We start from the raw sequence: 19371 nt of genomic DNA, 5'->3' as shown, positions 1-19371 counted from the left end.
TCAAATGACAATCTTTATATCCAAGTCAACATGGATGTATTATTAGAATGCCAAATACTGCGACTGTTATTCTATATATCTTATATGTGTATGCGTTTGTAACATTATATAGATGTGTACGTGTGTGTTTGCGAATGTCTTTCTACATGTCATTAAGACTGAGCAAAAAAATATCTTACTTGGGGAAAATGTAAGGTCTGAATTCTCTATCAGTATATATGTTTGCACCATAAGAATTTATGGATGATTTAGTGAATCACTAATGTGTATACATAAAATTAAAAGGAAAAAGAGTTGCTATATTTGACATTGAAATAATAGTCAGTTGAGTTGTCCCCCTTGAACAAAAAATTTCCCCGTACGTTATTATTTTCTCGTCGAAGTAACTGATTACTAATTTCAGTCTCGCTTTTTAAATGTTGTGTTTAGATTACTAAAAAGTTGGCGCTTTTTCAATTAACTATCTTCTGTTAACACAAGGCTTGGGTAGTTAATTTCTCAGAAAGTTATGAAGTGATTCAAGCACATTAAACTACTATCTGATTTACTTAGTGAAATTTTTGCCGACCAGAACATTTAATGAAGTAAGTAACTTAATTTAAAACTTGATTCACATCGATGTACACATTTTCATACATCCGTAAATTTCTTTAGTAAAAGGAAATTTTTTCTCCAATTATTAATAGGATTACAGAAGCTATTTGCGTTTTTCTCATTATTAATATGGTTTGCTATAGTTTATGTAACAGTTATAGACTATATTGAGCTAAACATTTTTATTTAAGTTCGTCATTTAATGTTGCGAAAGTATGAAATTGTATTCAATACCATAGCATATAATAAACGTTTACTTTGAAGTAGAGGCGGCCTTGCTCAAATCAGCACAATTTCCTTCACGGTGCATGAATGTATTTTACGATATATAAGTAAATATATATCTTTAATGCCTTTTAAGATGTTTGCCAGAGTTATTTCCACTTAATGATATACTTGTGGTGAGCAACAACCAAGCCATGTGTATATGCTAAAACGAGGAAGGTCAAACTAATGGGCGAAAGTAAAGAATACGTACACCCGGTGTTTAGGGTTAGGCGTGTTGTTACGCCGAAAACGGGTGTTGTACGTATTCTTTACCTCCGCCAAACTAATGATCTGAAGGCTATCGAGGACGGTCTTCCTGAAATTGATAGGTTTAACGGAGAATTTCAGAGTTAACGATCTGAAACAAAAAATTTTCGAAACAAATAGGAGACGCTCCGATTCATTTTCTTATTATGCTGGAGAGCATACGTTTCGATTCAATAAAATTAAGTACACTTTATGATATGTATTATTGGCTAGGACTGGTTTAGAGTTTTATGCTTAAAATCATTGGTTAAGGTCTCTTCCTTTTAATGGTTTCTCTAAGCTTTTTAGTGTATCAGTGTACCCACTCGCTATTCGTGGAACAACCATATTCCAGAAAATCAAAAACGACACCTTTGATTTCCCCAAAACACAATCACTATGCCGATCGTTGACTCTTGAACTTTTCAGGGCTTGGAGAAGAAATGTGACGCTATTCCCATGGACTAATCCTTCGTTTCTGGGTCATAAACTTACGCCCATATTTTATCCCTGTCTTTAGATTAGGGGGAAAATTTGTCTTCGTTGGCTTCAAACTCTTCCAGCAGGTCAGAGCAGATTTCTACTCAAATCGGGTTATAGTGGTGTCAGGGTTATCCATTTTTGGTGGTAACGTTGACTCAATGACACTATAATTTAGTCAGTATGAAAGAAAAGGGAGTCACTGTTTTTGCTCATAACAACAAGAGAATAGAATTCACGAGACACTTGTAATAAGTCATAACTTTTATTATTGGAGGTAATGCGTTAACATACAAGGTTAATTGAAGGAAGCTTATAACATTACATGAATATGTTCCGGTGGCGTAAAGTGCGGCGGCCTGACCCAACGCATGTTGAAGAATCAACAGGCACTGAATGATTTCTTTATTTGCCTATAATGGCATATATAGATATAACAAGGAGGGGTCGGGGACAAACAATGAACAGTCTTACAGAGGAGGGGGGCATGCTGTTGTGATTACAATATGAGGATCAGGATCATAACGTTATGGTTTAAAAATTGTAATGAATGTATAGTTAAAAATATTAAACTTTATATAACTTTCTCTCCGGATTCTATTCCAGCCCGTCCAGTTTGGAAACTTCATTTTTTTCTTTATTATTTAGCCGAGAGAAATTGTTTTCCCCTTTTTTTCTTCATTGACCGGCTTCACTAGCACGGCCCCATGCATACGCAACTTTCTTACTACATTTTTCCATCTTTTCTCATACGCTATGAGGCAGGTACTTTCTCTCCAGACACATCTTCCTCACGAGGTGGAAGTTGAACCAACTTTCCAACCCCTGTCCGGAGATGAAGTGACCTGTCTCAATCCCTTTTGCTCTTGTTCGCCACACTGTCTCTTTCAGTATGGCTACTATGCAGACAAAGGCTGCCTTCCTTTCCTTGTTAAAGGAGGAAGGCGGTATAATCTTAACTATGGACTCAGTCGAGAGCTGTACTCTTTCCCCATCTGACATCAGTTGTTCGACATAGGTCACCAACCCCCTCAACTCTCCACAATGTACGAAGGCGTGCGCGACATGGTGGTGGTGGTGGTGGTGGGGGGCTTATAACCGTGTCTGGATAACCTCTCCTGAATTGGTAAAGCCGAACAAAGCCCAGAGCTACCCTCAGGACGTCGTCAGACTTACACTCTACCAACTCTCTATAAAAATCCACAGTGGTAACCTCACTGCCGGTACTGCTCACCTGGGAGAACAAATTGAGTGCTTGTCTGCACTCACTCTGACATTCCCCTATCTTAGGCCTCTGCCTGATCCATGTGCCTAAGTCCTGAAGGGACTCCAATTGTGGAAAAAGTTGCTTGGCATGCGGTGACCACACCTGCTCACCATCCAGGTAGTGCTGGAGGTGTCTCAGCTTCAACGCACATTTGCGCATTATCAGCCAAGGCAATCCCATTCCACCCTTTAACAGTTTCTGACAACAAATGGAGTGCCTCACAAATGGTGGTTTCCCCTTCCACAAAAAGCAGAAAAGGATCCTTTCCAGCTTGTTCAGCCACAAACTGTGGCATGGCATGATGGTTAGGTGGTAGGTTATCACAGATGCTATAAACACCTGTGTAACCTTGGCCCTTCCTAGCAAGGATAACGTCCTCCCAGACCAGGTCTGGGTTTTGGCCGTCACCTTACTTGTCACCTCGTGTGTTCTCTCAAATGAGATGTCTTGGTGTTGTTAACCTGCTGACAGTGGTCCCAACTAGAAAAGAAACTCCATCAACTGTTTGACCAAACTAAATGCATATCACAATATTTAGAAAAGTATAGGATAAAAACACCAACCAATAATATAAGGGAAATGCTGATATTGTGTATGAGAATGATGCATTTCAAAATAGAAAATGATATATACAAACTAGGTGAAGGGGTGGCTATGGGGTATTTATTGTCAGATATTAACTAAAGACATAGCATTGGAAACTAATTAAGCCTTTCGCTCCCTAAAGAGTATAGGCCATTAATGACTTTGCTCTACTGTTCCCAGACTCTGGGCAGGGCTATTCCTTTAGTATGGTAGTGGTGGTGGTGGTGGGAGCACTCTCATCTTTTCCCTTGAAGGAAGGCCTTCCTCTCCAAGTGCTTGTTGGTTTTGAATTGTCAGTGATGTGTCTATAATTTTTTGTTCCTAAGAAGACCCACATGCCACAGCAGAAGTGTTAAGGCCAGTCCCTCGGGGAGTGAAAAGCACTTATGGTGGTGCCATGTAAAAGCACCTGTGTGGTGCCATGTAAAAGCACCTGTGCGGTGCCATGTGAAAGTGCCTGTGCGGTGCCATGTAAAAGCACCCAGCACACTCTGTAGAGTGGTTGGCATTAGAAAGGGTATCCAGCCATAGAAACCATGCCAAATCAGACTGGAGTCTGGTGCAGCTCCCCAGCTTGCTAGCTCTGGTCAAACCATCCACCCCATGCCAGTATGGACAATGGACATTAAATGATGATGATGATGTAGGGGTGTTGGTTCAAGCAAACCCATTTTTACCTCTGGGAAGAAGGGAATTCATATTAGTTCTTTGATCTGTTCAACAGGGAAGCCCTATCAGGAGCTTTTGCTCCATTGGCTTGGCTGTAAGGGTCATTGAGGCACACAAACCACCACACACAGCAAGGACTGGACCTTAAAGTGGATAGCACTGGTCAACTCAGTCTTAAAACAGAAGGATAAAGATGTATAGTCAACTCTGTTTTGTGGTAACATCAAAATAATGTAAAAACCCTTGACCACATGAACTTCATAGACAGATCAGCTTTGTAGTAAGATGGTATGGATTTAGGCAATCAAATGTAAATTTAGCATAAGATTGTGATGCACACAATTTTGCATTGGTTGGCCATGTGTTGCAGAGGCTCTTCTATAATAGAATAATTTGTTAGTAGCCTCAGTGAAGGCATAATATGGACTTGATTAGAGTATAATGACAGTTTTGATTCTTTGAGATTAAATTTTGTTGTTTAATCTTAGGTCAGATCTGAACAGGTAGACCTTTGATCAAAAGCATTCCAACTATGACAATCCCATTTTTTTTCAGATGATGTGTCTAGGATTACACTATTCAGTGTATCCTTTAATATTAAAAATGGTACTGTGTATGATTTCTGGGAGATTTTCCTGTTTTTTCTTTGCTGGTCAAGCTACCATCTAAATGCACTTGTTGGATTATTTATTTTCAAACTGTCATTGTATGGTAGATATGAGAAGCCAGACCTGTTTGGCTTGAACATAAAACAGGTAGACTATTTGGACCAGATATGGCTGGTTTAAATGCTAAAGGATTAAAGATCTTCATAGTTAACAACAATTGTGAGTGTTGGTTCTTTGTCTAAGTGTAGAAGATTATTCTATTTGCATGATACTTAGATAGTTTGCTACAAGAAAATACCAGAATATCTGACCATTAAATTTGATTTTAGAATTTAAATGTTTTGTAATTGCATTAAAATTGTCTCACTTTAATATGCTATCAGAATGTTAAAAAATTTCCTAACATTAGCAGACAACAAATAATTAACAAACATATCCTTCCCTTTCTGTATTTATATCAGATGCATCCTGATCTGTCCACACATCTTCATACAGGAGAGTGTAATGACATTATTTATGCTCTTAAAGTGTGTCACAAAGAGGTAAAAATTAAATCTTGGATAATTTTTTTTAGTTTCCTGTCATTATGTAATTTATTTTTAAAGCTATATACAAACACTAAGAACTTGTTTCTGTTGAGTTTTGTCCATTTGTTTGATTTTACATCGTTTCTTAAAAAATTATTTTATTGTTTTGTTTTTTTTCATGTTGGCAAGAGTTAGATAAAAATTATCGAGACAGATTTTCTATATTTGGATGTGCTTTCTGTTTCTAATGTTAACTTGCTTTCAAAGGTAGAAGGTAGAATGAAAACTGGGAATAGGGGACATTTGGCCACTTGAGATTGTAAGCAGAGACACAGCTTTCTGCTCAGTGTTAATAACAAAGAGAACTTCATTCTCTCTCTCACACACACACATACACGTTACAGGCTACTTCTCTTCCACTCCTATAACAGTGCCTTGTCTGAGGCTGTAGTGAAGACACCTGTCCATTTCTAAATCATATATTTTTATATATTTTATATTATTTCCTAAAGTTTTGGTAAAAGATTACTGACCTTACCTAACATATTGCTTTGGAAAATGTGGATATTGTGAAAGTTAGGAGTAGATTTTCAAGGTCTGTTAAAATTAGACTGAGGCTAAAATTAATATGAGAAATGCCTCTATGTGCTTCACTTTGGTTGGTAAACAGGGTTCCAGTTCTTCATAAATGAGTGATTAATTACAAGAAGAGCATCCAATTGGAAAATTATTTGCTCTAACAGTATGCAGAAGGAACATATTTATTAGTAAAACATATTATCTAATATGATAGCATATCAAAATAGATATAAAACAGAAATAGTATATTCCTGAGTTTTCTATTAAGTATATGAATTTTGACTATACAGTTTTGGGACACTGTAGTTGATTGCAGATTTCCTTCTTAGAACAAACTATAACAAGTTTTTAAAAATTTTTATTAAGTTTATGCCAAATGTAGTTTATGACCATTTGTGTTAATTAGCTTTAAAGAATCATTCATTGTACTTTGATTTTTAAAAGAAATTTTTGAAGTTTTTCTATTTTTATCTAGTTCATTGAATTCAAATTAAAGAAAATATAATGAATGGATGAATATACGTTTCTATAAGTTTAGTTCAAAAACAGTTTATTAGTGATAATAATTGGAATAAACCATTATTTAATTTGCAGAATCCTTGGAAAAAGTTCTTAGGTGTCTGTAATGATTTAGACCATGCTTTGAACAAATGTCTTAAAAATGAGGTAAGAATTGATAATATGTATTTCCAACTATTATATTTGATATTTTTCTTAGCTCCAGACATTTAGTACAAGATGAATTTTATTCAGCCTAGCACAAGCCCATTGCCAGACTTTGGTGCTTGGTAGGTGTTTCAGGATATTCTGGGTGAGCACTAATTTGTATTGTGGGACAATTTTGTAGACTGTATTTTCTAAATCTGAGGGTGCACCATTGAATAGTGAAGGGACAGTGCCATCCAGTGCAACTTCTTAGTGACAGGCATAACCTAGCAGCCTCTTTGTGAATAATTTTTCATTGTTTATTCCACTGTTTCTATATACTTTAGACTGAGTAAGGTGAATTCATGTTGGAAGTGAACCCAAGTGTTTAGCATTGATAGGCCACAAAAGCAGTGAAATGCACACCTTTCACTCTTGTGATTACTTCCTTGAGTGATAAATGTGCATTGTTTTATATAGCTCTGAAGTATATTGTGATTTTCTTTAAAAAGACTTTTCCCCAAGACCATTGCAGTATCTCATTTTTCAACAACATACATATACTAAAATATGTCTTGTAGATTAAAATTTTAATCTGTAGTTGCTTCTATTGCATAAGTTGAATGTGTGTGTGTGTGTGTGTGTGTGTGTGTGTGCAATACTGACATACCTATAGGCACAGGTGCGACTGCATAATGAAGAAAAAAAGCTTGCTTCCCAACCGTGTGATCTTGGGTTTATTGTTACTACACAGCACTTTGGGTAAGTGTTTTCTACTATAGTCCTAGGTCAACCAAAGCTTTTTGAGTGGATTTGGCTGGCAGAAATTGAAAGAAGCCTATCATGCGTTTGTGCGTATATATATATATATATATATATATATATATATATATATATATATATCTGTGTGTGTGTGTGTATATATTTGTGTGTGCTCTTGTTAAGACATCATGTGATGGTTGTTAATGAGTGCCATCATCAAACAAGCAAAATTGATCCTTTCCAATCTTCTGTGAAAAACCTTTGAGCCACGGGAAAATATTACCTTGCTTGGAAACAGCTGAAGACCAGTAACAGGAAGGACAAATGGTTGTAGAAAATTTGCCTCAACAAATTCTGTCTAACTCAAACAAATATGGAAGTGTGTACATTAAATAATGACGGTGATGATGTGTGTATGCATATATAGCTCTGTGGTCAAAGAGTTTGCTTCCTAAACTTGTGGTTTTGAGTTCAGTCCCACTGTATGGCATCTGGGATAAATGTCTTCTATTGTAGCCCTGGGCTGAACAAAGCCTTGTGTGTAGATTTGGTATATAGAAACTGAAACATGCCCCATGTATATATATGTGTGTGTGTGTGGATGTGTATGTGTGTGTGGAAGTGTTTACTTGCATTGATTTTACATGATTATTGTAAATGAGTGTCACCACCATTTAAGCAGTGTCCTTCATTTCCAATCTTCTGTGAAAACATATCCAACCTAGGGGAAATATTATATTACTTGAAAACAGATGAGGATTGGCAACAAGTAGGACCTCTAACCATAGAAAATCTGCCTAAATGAATTCTATCTTATGTGTGCAAGCATAGAAAAGTGAACATTACATTGATGATGATGTAACCTGAGGTTGGTGTAAGAATACTTGCTGTTTTTCATTATCAACTTTAAAACAATATATATCAATTAACTAATATATATTATTAATTGAAATAATACCTAAGAATCTAGAGTCCTGGTACTAATGAATTCTTTTAAGGTATTTTGAACTGCTGCTTGGTTGTTCAAGACTTTTTGCTTGAAGTTATTGAGATGCTTGGAAAAGTTTTAGTTGGTTATAGAGGAATGTGGAAAATAAGTTGGGTAAAGTAGTGTTTCATAGTTCATTTTGTCCAGTCTCTGAAGAATTACTTGTGAGACTGACCAATGTTGGATGTAAACATTACAGTTCTTGATGCAGCTTGTCAATTTCCTAGCAATACTTCTTTGAGATAATGGTTTCCATGGAATTCAAGAAATAATAGTAGATGATTCCACTTGTTGACTATCAAATAGTGACCGTAACCTTCTTTGCAGCTTGAGGAAGTATTTTGATGCTTTACCAAAATACTTTCCCAAAATGAACAATTGACAACATTCCAGACACTGCATGGAAAACTGTTAGCTGTATAGAATCTATTTTTGTCACATATCACATTGATTAGAAAATGGATAAATTTTCTTGTACAAAACAAGTACAAAGCAGACTCTATAATGGTTATTTTTTTTAAATATTTTGTTCTTCTTGTGTGACATCCATTTCTCAATTTTTTACTTTTGTGTACTGAGCAAATATCAAAGAATTGTGGAATGATCGATGTTTGAGCCATAGCTCAGTGCTCTTTCATGCAAAGCACTCACACAGCCACCATCATCATTTAACATCCGTCTTCCATGCTGGTATGGGTTAGATGGTTCAAAAGGAGCTGGTAAGCCAGAAGACTGTGCCAAGTTCCACTGTCTGCTATGGCATGGTTTTTATGGTTGGATGCCCTTCCTAATGCCAACCACTTTACAGAGTAGACTGGATGCTTTTTACATGGCACCAAAATCAATAAATTCACCAAGTAACTTGCCAGACAAAAATCCTTTGGTGGTGGTGTGGTGTATTGAAGGTGGTGTCTTTGAGCCAGGTGATGAGAGGTTAGAATATAACAGGGGGAACATAAACAGGTGTCTTGCCATAGAGGAGATACATGGTTACCCCAGTCAGAAGGAGAGAGAGAGAGAGAGAGAGAGAGAGAGAGAGATGATAGTGATGTGCCAGGGCATACTTTCAAGGTACAAGGACATGAATATAAATTGAATGTTAGAGGATTTTCCAGGGTGCATGAGTAGGAGAGTTCACGAGAATGCAAAAAGGGAGAAAGGGAGAATGCTGTGGCTTGTGAAACCTGGGTATGTGGGAGAGGGATGACAGGATAGCAATGATACAGTTGGCAGTAGGGGAGGACAAGAGTGAGGAGGGAGAGATAAGCATAATGCCTGAAGAAGAGGAGATGTAATTTGATTTATTACGGTAACAAGAGAACAAACTACAGCTCCTCTATTAATTATATGTATGTGTGTGTGTATATACATATACATATATCATCATTACCCAATATAGCCTTTATTTAAGACAGTCGGAAATTTCCCAGCAAGTCACATGACCATTATAAACTCCTTCACTGAACACCTAGATGATCACGAGTATCTTACACAGTGGTGGAGATGGGGTGGGGATATTGATAGGTAAGAAACAATTCTTTTTTTCTCTCTCTCTCCCCCCTCTCTCTCATACTTTATATTTATTCCTTCCTTGAGTTGGTGTAAGAGGCAGTGTGAGGTAATGATGATTAATCACAAAGGATTCAAAATATATATAATTAAGAAGAGGATTTTTTTCCTCTTTTAATTGTAAGTTTAAATGTAAAAGGTTTAATTAGCATAAATGAATGTCACTTAATTTAAAAATTAAAAAAAAAGTATTTTAATTTCAGTATTCAATATGATAGTCAAAGTTAGACAAACTATTAACAACAATTTGATTACATAATACTATGATTCATTATGATGAAAAAGCTAATCAGAGTAGGCATGCCTTCTGTAAACTATAGTGAAAGCAGATTGTTTTGGTGAGCAACCACTTTGAATAAAAACTGAGTGTGAAGAGGACACTTAAGTCCTGAAAGCCACCTAATATGTTGTTGGTGATATGAAAAAAAGTGCACTCAATACACACTGTAAAGTGGTTGATGATAGGAAGTGCATCCAACTTGTAAAAATTGCAAAACTCCAACTCAGTATTGGTAGTCCATCAGTGTCCGATGATGACAAAGTCTGTCTTCTCAGCAATGAGAGTGCATGTGACTCCACATTCCAAAGCTGGAAGCACACAGGTGTCTACAGGTGTCACAGTAATGATAATCACTAAATGTGTATACAGGACTAACATTCAATGTTCTTGATAACTGAGGGACCAGTTATCAAGTAGATAGTAATATGAAAAATGTAGGGCCAGAATTACAATAAGGTGGAAAAACTTCAGGCAGCTACTATAAGTGAAAGATATGAAATGAATTGTGATGCTGTATGGTAGTGAAACATGGGCACTGAATGCAGAGGATGTGTGAAGGGTGGGGAAAAAATGTAATAAGTATGATTCGCTGAATGTGTAATGTTACTATGCATAATTGATGAGGCAAAACCAGCTGATAGAAGAATTGGGTAGAAGAGGTATGAACTTTAGTGTGCCAAAGTGATGGCTGTGCTGATATAGACATATAATGTGTATAGATGTTGACAGGTGGGTGAAGAAGTACCAGAAGATTTATGTTGAAGGATCCAATGGAAGAGGAAGTCCAAGGGAAACATAAGCAAAAGTGGTGAAGGTTGATCTCAGGATTTTGAACTTCACAAAGCAGGTGATAAAAAGAATGCAATAAATGGTGTAATATTGTGTTGGAGAGGATTCATCAACCCATGCAAATATGGGAAAAACAGGTGTAAAAATGATCATGGTGTTCATGATAACCACGAACTGTCCAACTGAATAAACTGAAATTGACTTTTCAAGATATAGCTACTGAAATTGGATGCTCTTCATCTGCTGTTGTGGACATCTTAAAAGAAAGGGATGACTATTTGACCATCCTTGATCAGGACAGCTATATAAAAACAAAAAAACTACTGAAAGAATGTACTATTTGTTGATTGAGAAGATAAAAATGACTGCTGATAGCATTTCAGACAAAATTCAGTAGCAATAACACATGCAGTGTGGTATCATTTCCATCAAAAATTGACTAAAGCTGTTTGGGCATACAAAACTTCTTGAGCATAAAAGGATGTACATTCTCTCTGAAAAATTGATGTCAATATTTAGCTCACCAAGGAGAATAGAAATTGGATGTTGCTAGATTGGCAATAAATCTTGTGGTTCAATGAGTTAAAATTTCATTTGTCCAGCTTTGATGTCTGAGTGTATGTTCTATGTCACAAATTTCACCCAGAGTACATAAATAAGCCATTTAAGCAAGGTAATGTTATAGTTTGAAGTTATGTATCTGGAAAAGGTGGGGGTGTGCTATACATTAGATTAAGAACATCATGAATGGTATAACTTATCTGGAGAGTCATTTGGGCCAGTTGTGGATTTTTCAGCATTACAATCACTTAAAGCATGCTACAAGAATGACCAAGGAATTAATCAAAATGAGAAAAATTTGAATGCTGCTGTGGCCAACATAGTCCCAGGATTTAAAACTGAGAGAAAGCATATAGAATTGGGTTGACATGAATATTCAACAAAAAAAAAAAACCCCAAAGTATTGAGTGAATTGTATGGACTATATTGTAAAACAATACCTTATAGATGTCATTCTATTTTGAGAAATTTCAAGTAGCCAAGTGTTAGTGCCATATGATTTTGTCTTGATAGTTAAGGCATGTATTCTGTTTTGTCATATATGCTCTAAATGTTCTTCAATTCAGTGACTTCATTTTGTGGAATTATCGATACTGTTAATAACTGCATGAAGCTCATTTAAAATGTTCATATTTAAACTTATTTACAAGAGTAAAAAATTTTCATTATATTCATGTATAGTTAAAGTCATAAGAGATTAAATAAATTAAATGGAATAATTAATATTAATCGTCACTATACTCTTGACCTTGAATTAAGTTATGCTGCCTTATGTACACACTCACTCACACACATGTATGTATATAGCTATCAATCATTTAACAATTCTTTATCAATTTTCTTTTTATAGCGAGAAAGCCGGCGAAAGAATAATGCAACAAAGATAAAAAATTCTGAATGAAACAAGGAAAGTGTTGTGACTGAGAAGGGAAAATGAAATGCAAAACACATTTGAAAATTAATTTATATCAGTTTGTTGCTGAAGTTTAAAGAGGGTCAGTTTATTATTTGCTATAATAACTGATTAAATGACAGATAAAAATGAGATCATTCTGTTGTAATGGCTAGTATGCCTGATATTTTGAGAGGCTGGCATTATGGTGTGATATATTCTTGGTGAACTGCTACCTAATTGCAGTTCTTTGTAGAAACTATTTCATTTACATTGCTACTTTTTTGTATTACCTGTCTCTGAAACCAATATATATATGATATTACTAAAACAGGACCCTATTTTGTCTCTTAAAAGAAAAAGAGAATAAAATTGAAAAGATTTGAATTATGTTCACTGTGAGAAAAAATTATGGAAAACAAACCTGTTTCTCTATCTTTTGTTTTCTCTGCATTTTTTTTTTTTACTGTAATTTAACACAATCTTTCCATGTTGGCTTGTGTTGATGCATCTGAAAGTTTGGATATACCTATCAATATTAGGGGAATAGTATGGGTGGAGGAATGGGAAGATGGTTATAAGAAGGAATAGTAACCATAAAAATGGATGAAGGATAGGAGGAGGAAAGCTAGAAGACGAGAGAGAAAAGAAAGTTTCAGGTGAAACAATATCAGGTGTCTGCCCATATATGTAATGTTCTCTAGTTGTATAGTTGGTATTTTTTAAAGTATCTACATTTCTTGAATATTTTTGATCTGATGTTTATGAAGATTTTTGAGGATTTCCCTCTTTTCTGCTATGCACAGGTCACACCTTTGTTGCATACTTGAGCAGAAACCCTAAAACATGTCCAACTAACAAATTGAACATTTTAGAAACAGTTATTTATGAAGCAGAAGTTACTTCTCCAGACTTCAACCTAGTTGAAATGCATAAACATTTACATAAGCACAACAAGAAACATTTAAAAAACATTTACAAATCTTCCTTTAAACATAAATAAAAAGAACATTACAGAAGGACTGACTATATTTGTAAACTAAAAGAAACAGTTTTGGACTATAGTAAATGAAAAAACCTGGAATGATCCAGAATTTGCCAAATTAGAAGTAAAAGATGTGACTTGTGCACAGCAGAGAAGTAGAGAATTTTCAAAGTCATTCATAAACAAGGCTTCAATTTAAACACCATATTTGAGAAATGCAGACACTTTTAAAAAAATACCCTATTATTTAACTGGAAAATACTGTCTTCACTAGACCAAAACCACATATATGCACAAATACCTGATATTGTTTCATCTGAAACTTTATTTCCTTGTTCTCTTCCAGTTTTTTTCCTATCTATCATTCACCTTTAATTTTATATTTACTTTTCCTTTTTATATTTAATTTCCCCTGCCCCATCCTTATTACTCTCTCCCAGTATTGACTAAGTTTAATTCATTTTAATCATTTAATTCTGTTTGGTTTCATATCATCTTCAAACAATTTACAATGTATTTTTTTTTCAGCAACTTTGCAATCATAATTATGGAGATATATAACTCATAACCCTTCAGGAAAAGTTATTTACCTTAAAAATAGAAGTTCAAGAAAATACATTTTTTTAAAGATATTTCTCATTTTCTCAAAACATATGGAGACAAAGCCGGAAGGTCCAAACCATAAAATCAATGGTAACCAGCATTGCTTTATAAATACATTACTCTACATATCTGCATCAAGTACTATATATTTTTAATTATTCATCATACATGATATATGATATACAAGCATTATACATATATATCCCTACTCACTCTGTTGATAACATTGTTTGGAACAAAAGGCTATCAGTGTTGTGCAGTAAAGACCCTTTTGTTTGTAGGGTACAAGGTAACCTCATTAGTGCTAGTACCATGATAAAATGCACCTAATACAGTCTGTGAAGTGGTTGTAGAATGTGCAAAGAAAACGTTGAGAGGGCTCTTTAGTGTTGTCAAAGGTATGACAATATTTTTAATGCTGGTGTGATGATAAAACACACCTGGTTCACTCTGTAAAATGGTTGGTTTTAGAAATACCATCCAACCCAAAAATGAAATGTACAAGTAAGTTATGGTCATCTGCCCTGTCTAAGTCAGGCAATAAATTTGAATAAAATTGACTGAAAAATTGAAAAAAAACATTAATTCCTATTCATCCTTCTTATTTGTCTAAAGAAAGCTGGAAAAAAGCTGACCCAAGACTAGAGACCATTCCCAAATGTTTGCAACAGAGTGGTTGATACTAAATGCATTCAGGAATCATGGGGGTGATAAAGTGGATGATAGAATAAGTTCACCACCCAAGAATAGAGACAGTCCCTCTGGTGTACTTTTTACACAATTTCTGTTTACAAAGTGTCACTTACAAAGATACTGATGTGGTAATATGTCTTTTTGAGCCAGCAGTTTTAGTAGAAGGGAGTAGTCAATTATATCAACCCCAGTGCTCAACTGGTACTTTATCAACCCTGAAAAGATGACAGACAAAGTCAACCTGAAGTCAGAATGTAAAGAACTGGAAGAACTGCTGCTAAGTATTTTATCTAAAACAGTAACAATTCTACCAGCTTGGTGCTTTTGTGGCGGTAATAACAGTAGCTTTAGTAGTATGATTAATTGAAAGCAACAGCTATACACTGCAATTATTGTTGTCTAAATCTGTGTTACATTCTTTGGAGTGTTTCTTTACATAGATTCAGTTGTCAGATACCAACAATCAAAACTTCAGCTCTTTATTTAATTATATAAGGGTCAGCTGAAAAGTTCATAGGCTGATCAAGATACTCTTGTGGAATGTGACCAAATGAGATTTATTTTTCAACATAGTCCCTTTTGCAGTTTGCACACTTCCTCCATTAGTGTTGCAGTGCCTGGATCCATTTGATGAAGAAGCTTTCACCCTGTTGGTCAAAAAAGTTATAAATGGAAGATATGATTTCTTCATCAGTGCAATAATGGTTCCCAGCGAAGTGTTTTTTCATGTTAGTCTAATGGGACTAAATCAAGAGAATAGGGAGGGTGATCAACCAGGTCAAAGCCACAGTCATGAACAGCAGCCATTGAAACCAAGGACTTGTGTGCTAGAGCCTTGTCCTGATGAAACAAGATGCCTTTTGTCAGTTTTCCTGAGCGTTTGGTTTTGATAGCCTTTTGTAACTGCCTCAACAAGTTGGCATAGTACTCTCCATTGATGGTATGGCCCTTTTGAAGATAGTCAATAAGCACAATGTCTTTTAGATCCCCCAAAACAAGCCATCATCTTCCCTGCAAGATAAAATGACATTGGCCTTCTTTGGAACAGGTGTATTGTCTTTCGCTCAAGGTGATGAACAAAACACTCCTCCTGGGTTTGGAAACATCCAAGGAAAGCAGCTGGATCTGCCTCAAACAATGTCAGATTTTCCCCGTGATGTGGTCAGCCTGGTGCATTTTGTAGGAAGACTTTGCAGAGACTTTCATCATATCAAATTTGTTGCACAGAATATTCTCAACTCTCTCACAAGATATGCTAATAGCATAGTCAATCGCTTGTCATCCATCACAATGTGGTGAACACAATCAATGATTTCCTTGGTGGTGGCAGTTGCACGACATCCAAACCTTGAGTCAACTTCAAGACTCTCCCTTCTCCTCCTAAATTCAGCTACATACTTTTGCACTGTTGATAAAGCTGGAGTGTCATTCCATAATGTAGCAAACATGTCAATATGAATGTCCTTATGAATGAAAGCAGGGGTGGGGGTCTAAATTATTTTTCTGCAGGTACTTGATAACACCATGATGCCAAATTTTGTCCATTTTCAAGAGAATCTCCTATTAGTTACTTTTGAAGCTTTCTTTGGAGGATCAGAATGTTGTTAAATTATTTGTTTTGTTCAGCATCTTCTTAATTTAAGCTCTTGTAAACTGAAAGTATAGCAAAGATAGTGAAATGGCTTGTGTTGACAAAACAATGCAAAGTAAGTGATGAGCAGTCATACAAAATGAATGTGTAAATATATTTCTTACTAGAGTGTTTAAGTTGAACAAAATAACCAATAAAACAAAGGCTTATGTCTATTGGTGTGGCTTATAGACAGTAGTTTGGACTGAAAATATGTCATAGTCTCAGTTTGTGCATAGCTCTGCAATATTTTCTACAATTAATAAAACATTGTCATTGGTGGTGGTTGTAGTAGTGTCAGTTGTAGTTCTTCTAAAGTCAGTTTTGCAAAACTGATGTGGAGTGGATGTTCTGTAGTGTGACTTACTGCTACTCCTTTCAAATCTGTGTCACTTTATCTGTAGGGCACAATATTACCATTATTTCTTCCTATAAGCGGAGCTCACTGACAATCAGTCATTTCAAATTGATACAAAAGTTTACTTTTGTATCACATTAAAGGAAAGGACCAAAATTACCACTTGAGCCTGAATGGGCAACAACTAAATAGGGGGTATGTCTGATCTGTGAAGAGAACACGAACCTGTGTTTCTGAAGAAAGTGATAGTATTTAAATGGCTCTTATGTTTGAGTTGATGGTCCAATTTGAACATAGTTGGTGCTTTTATACTTTCAAATGAAGACCTTTAATCTTATTTGCAGATAGTTTATTTCTATAAAGTACAGCACTTTTGATATTAGTACGTGTCTTTAACAGCAATTTATTTTAGAGCTAACTAGCAGAGATACCTGGCATTGCTCGTGTTACATGCGATTGAAGAATTAGACTTTTCTGTTATATTTTCTCTAATGAACTGGAATACCTATGATTCGAATTTCATCAAAATTGCAGATGAGGGTTCTTTCCCTCTTTACACATCCTAAAAAAATTATAATCATGACACATGTATCCCATACTATTGATCTTTATGTGCAGAATCCAAAATTCCAGTCTTATGGAACCTATTAAAAGGGTTTTGCTCCTGAAAAATGGATGTCATGGAGCTCTAAAATGTGGGAGTTAAGGCCCCTATTGAGGGTGGGTGTTTTAATGTCAACCAGAGAAGTTGAATTTTTGAGAATCTTTTTAACTTGGGTCTTATATGTATTGTTCGAATTTCTTTGAAGTAGAAAATATATGTATGTTCACTGAGTTTGTAAAAGAGAGCAAAGCTACAGGAAACCAAAAGATGAATGATCACAATAAGCAGTCAGCTACCCTACCCTAGTCGTTACTACTGTCCAATGTAGAATTCTTCACTATACAGGTGACAGGCACAGCCGTAAGATGCATTACGGATCTATATCAATTGGAAGGGCACATAAAGATCAATAGTATGGGATACATGTGTCATGATTATAATTTTTTTAGGGTGTGTAAAGAGGGAAAGAATCCTCATCTGAGCTCATATTACCTTATTTCTTCACAAAGCCATTCACATCTTAACTTGTCCAACCAGAATACTGAGCCACTCTTTCTGCATAAGTAAATAGTAAATTAATAAATAGTATATCTTATTGCAAGAACCAAATAAATTTGATAACATTTACAAATTGTAATATATAAACAAATATTTGACGGACGTCTAACTGAGGAAGCGCCAGCAAGTTGGAGTTTCTGTTTCGACGGGAATTTTTCAGATTTTTTTTTCACAGTGCTCTTGGAAATGCTCTGGACTATCTTTTTAACAAAAAAAAAAAAGTTTGTAAAAAATGATGTCCTCCCCCCACTGATTTTGTGGGCACTACGTACGATGATTTTTTTGTGGGTAGTGCCCTTAAAAGCTATAGAAGCCTTTTCGGTAAAAAAAAAAAGTAAATATTTTCAGACGAACAGGTGTGTGATTAAAGGAAGATTTGACTGTTGTTTCTAGCATATCCCATGACATCCTTCCTAGTTTCTTACTCTGACAAGTATTGATGCTTTTCAATATTTTCTCCCCATTCATATCATAATCTTATTCATGCTATGAAAACAGTTTTTTTGAAAATTCATGAGTTTTATCATCCCTAAACTGGGATATGCTAGAAACAACAGCCAAATCTCCTTTAAATCACACATCTTCGTCAGAAATAATTACTTTTTTTTTTTTTAACTGAAAAGGCTTCTCCTATAGTTTTTAAGTGTTTAGTGTCCCCAAAATCAGTTCGGAGAGGGAAAGGAGGTGACATCATTTTTTTTTTACTAAAAAGATAGTCCAGACCATTTCCAAGGGTACCATGAAAAAAAAATCTGAAAAATCCCCGTATAAACGGAGAAATGTCAACTTAGTGTTTCCAAAGTCGCTAAGTATTTATTTATTGATATGAACTTATCAAATGCCACCAAATGTTTTCAACAGTAAACATAGAACGTACAATAAATAAATAAATAAACAACACACACTCACCTGGAAATTGAAAAGTAGAAATATGTCCGACATTTCCATTTATATCACTCTATATCTTTAATACATTTAAGAGTACATAAAGTTAAATACTCTGTGTATCAGGAGAGTGTATGACTTACGAAAGACGTTGAATCTAACGTCTAAAAAAATTTTTTTTTTCCAGAGAAGTTTTTTGCATTTTTCAAACTAGCTCGAAGTTTGTATTAAGTACAGGAAATTTCGATGAGGGTAAACGAGGTTAATTTTCTAGATGTAAATAAATTCACTTTAAAATAGAGTTACTTTAATAACAGAGTAAATTTTATTTTTCTGTTGCCTAACTTCTTAATGTCAATTGCCAAGTTTAATTTTTAAAAAAAATTTGTAGTGAACTTTCACCTAACACATTCCTAATCAACAAATATTTACGCGATTATAACGGGATCCAAAACTTTGCAAAAAAAGGAAAAAAACAAAATATGAACTGTTAACGGAATTTTCAATATTTTCGTTACTGCCTTTTTAGTAAAGATAAACACAAAATAGAAACAGATCTTAAGATGGTTTGATAATGAAAATAACAATAATATTGTATTAAAACTAATTAAAATCGAATTTAAACAAAGTCTCTCAATGAATGAAGCTGAAACGAAGGGTAACGTTATATCAATTTAATGATGCAAGGGCGAGTTATGTTTCTTCAGTGTTAACAGCTTTTGCCGCAAGAGGCGCTTCCATAGCAGG

The 19371-nt window shown here is 35.1% G+C and overlaps 1 protein-coding gene and 1 long non-coding RNA gene across 2 annotated transcripts; one reads left to right on the top strand and one right to left on the bottom strand.

Annotated features, from left to right (window-relative positions):
• The first annotated feature begins 341 nt into the window (after positions 1–341).
• LOC106880465 (COX assembly mitochondrial protein 2 homolog) lies at positions 342–12731 on the top strand. The gene is made up of 4 exons (XM_014930396.3): positions 342–584; positions 5178–5258; positions 6417–6488; positions 12267–12731. The coding sequence occupies exons 2-4, from the start codon at positions 5178–5180 to the stop codon at positions 12315–12317; spliced, it is 204 nt and encodes a 67-aa protein (XP_014785882.1). The 5' UTR covers positions 342–584; the 3' UTR covers positions 12318–12731.
• On the bottom strand, positions 12363–19321 carry LOC106880466 (uncharacterized). The gene is made up of 3 exons (XR_001410750.3): positions 18649–19321; positions 17674–17736; positions 12363–16242 (listed from the first exon to the last, which is right to left on the bottom strand). It is a non-coding gene; the product is annotated as an uncharacterized LOC106880466 (long non-coding RNA).
• Between the last annotated feature and the right edge of the window lie 50 nt (positions 19322–19371).

This window comes from Octopus bimaculoides, chromosome 4 (assembly GCF_046866305.1).
Source record: "Octopus bimaculoides isolate indiv1 chromosome 4, ASM4686630v1, whole genome shotgun sequence".
In the NCBI taxonomy this organism is placed as follows: domain Eukaryota; kingdom Metazoa; phylum Mollusca; class Cephalopoda; order Octopoda; family Octopodidae; genus Octopus; species Octopus bimaculoides.
Note: the sequence above shows the minus strand (reverse complement) of the source record. Positions and strands in the feature narration are given on the sequence as shown.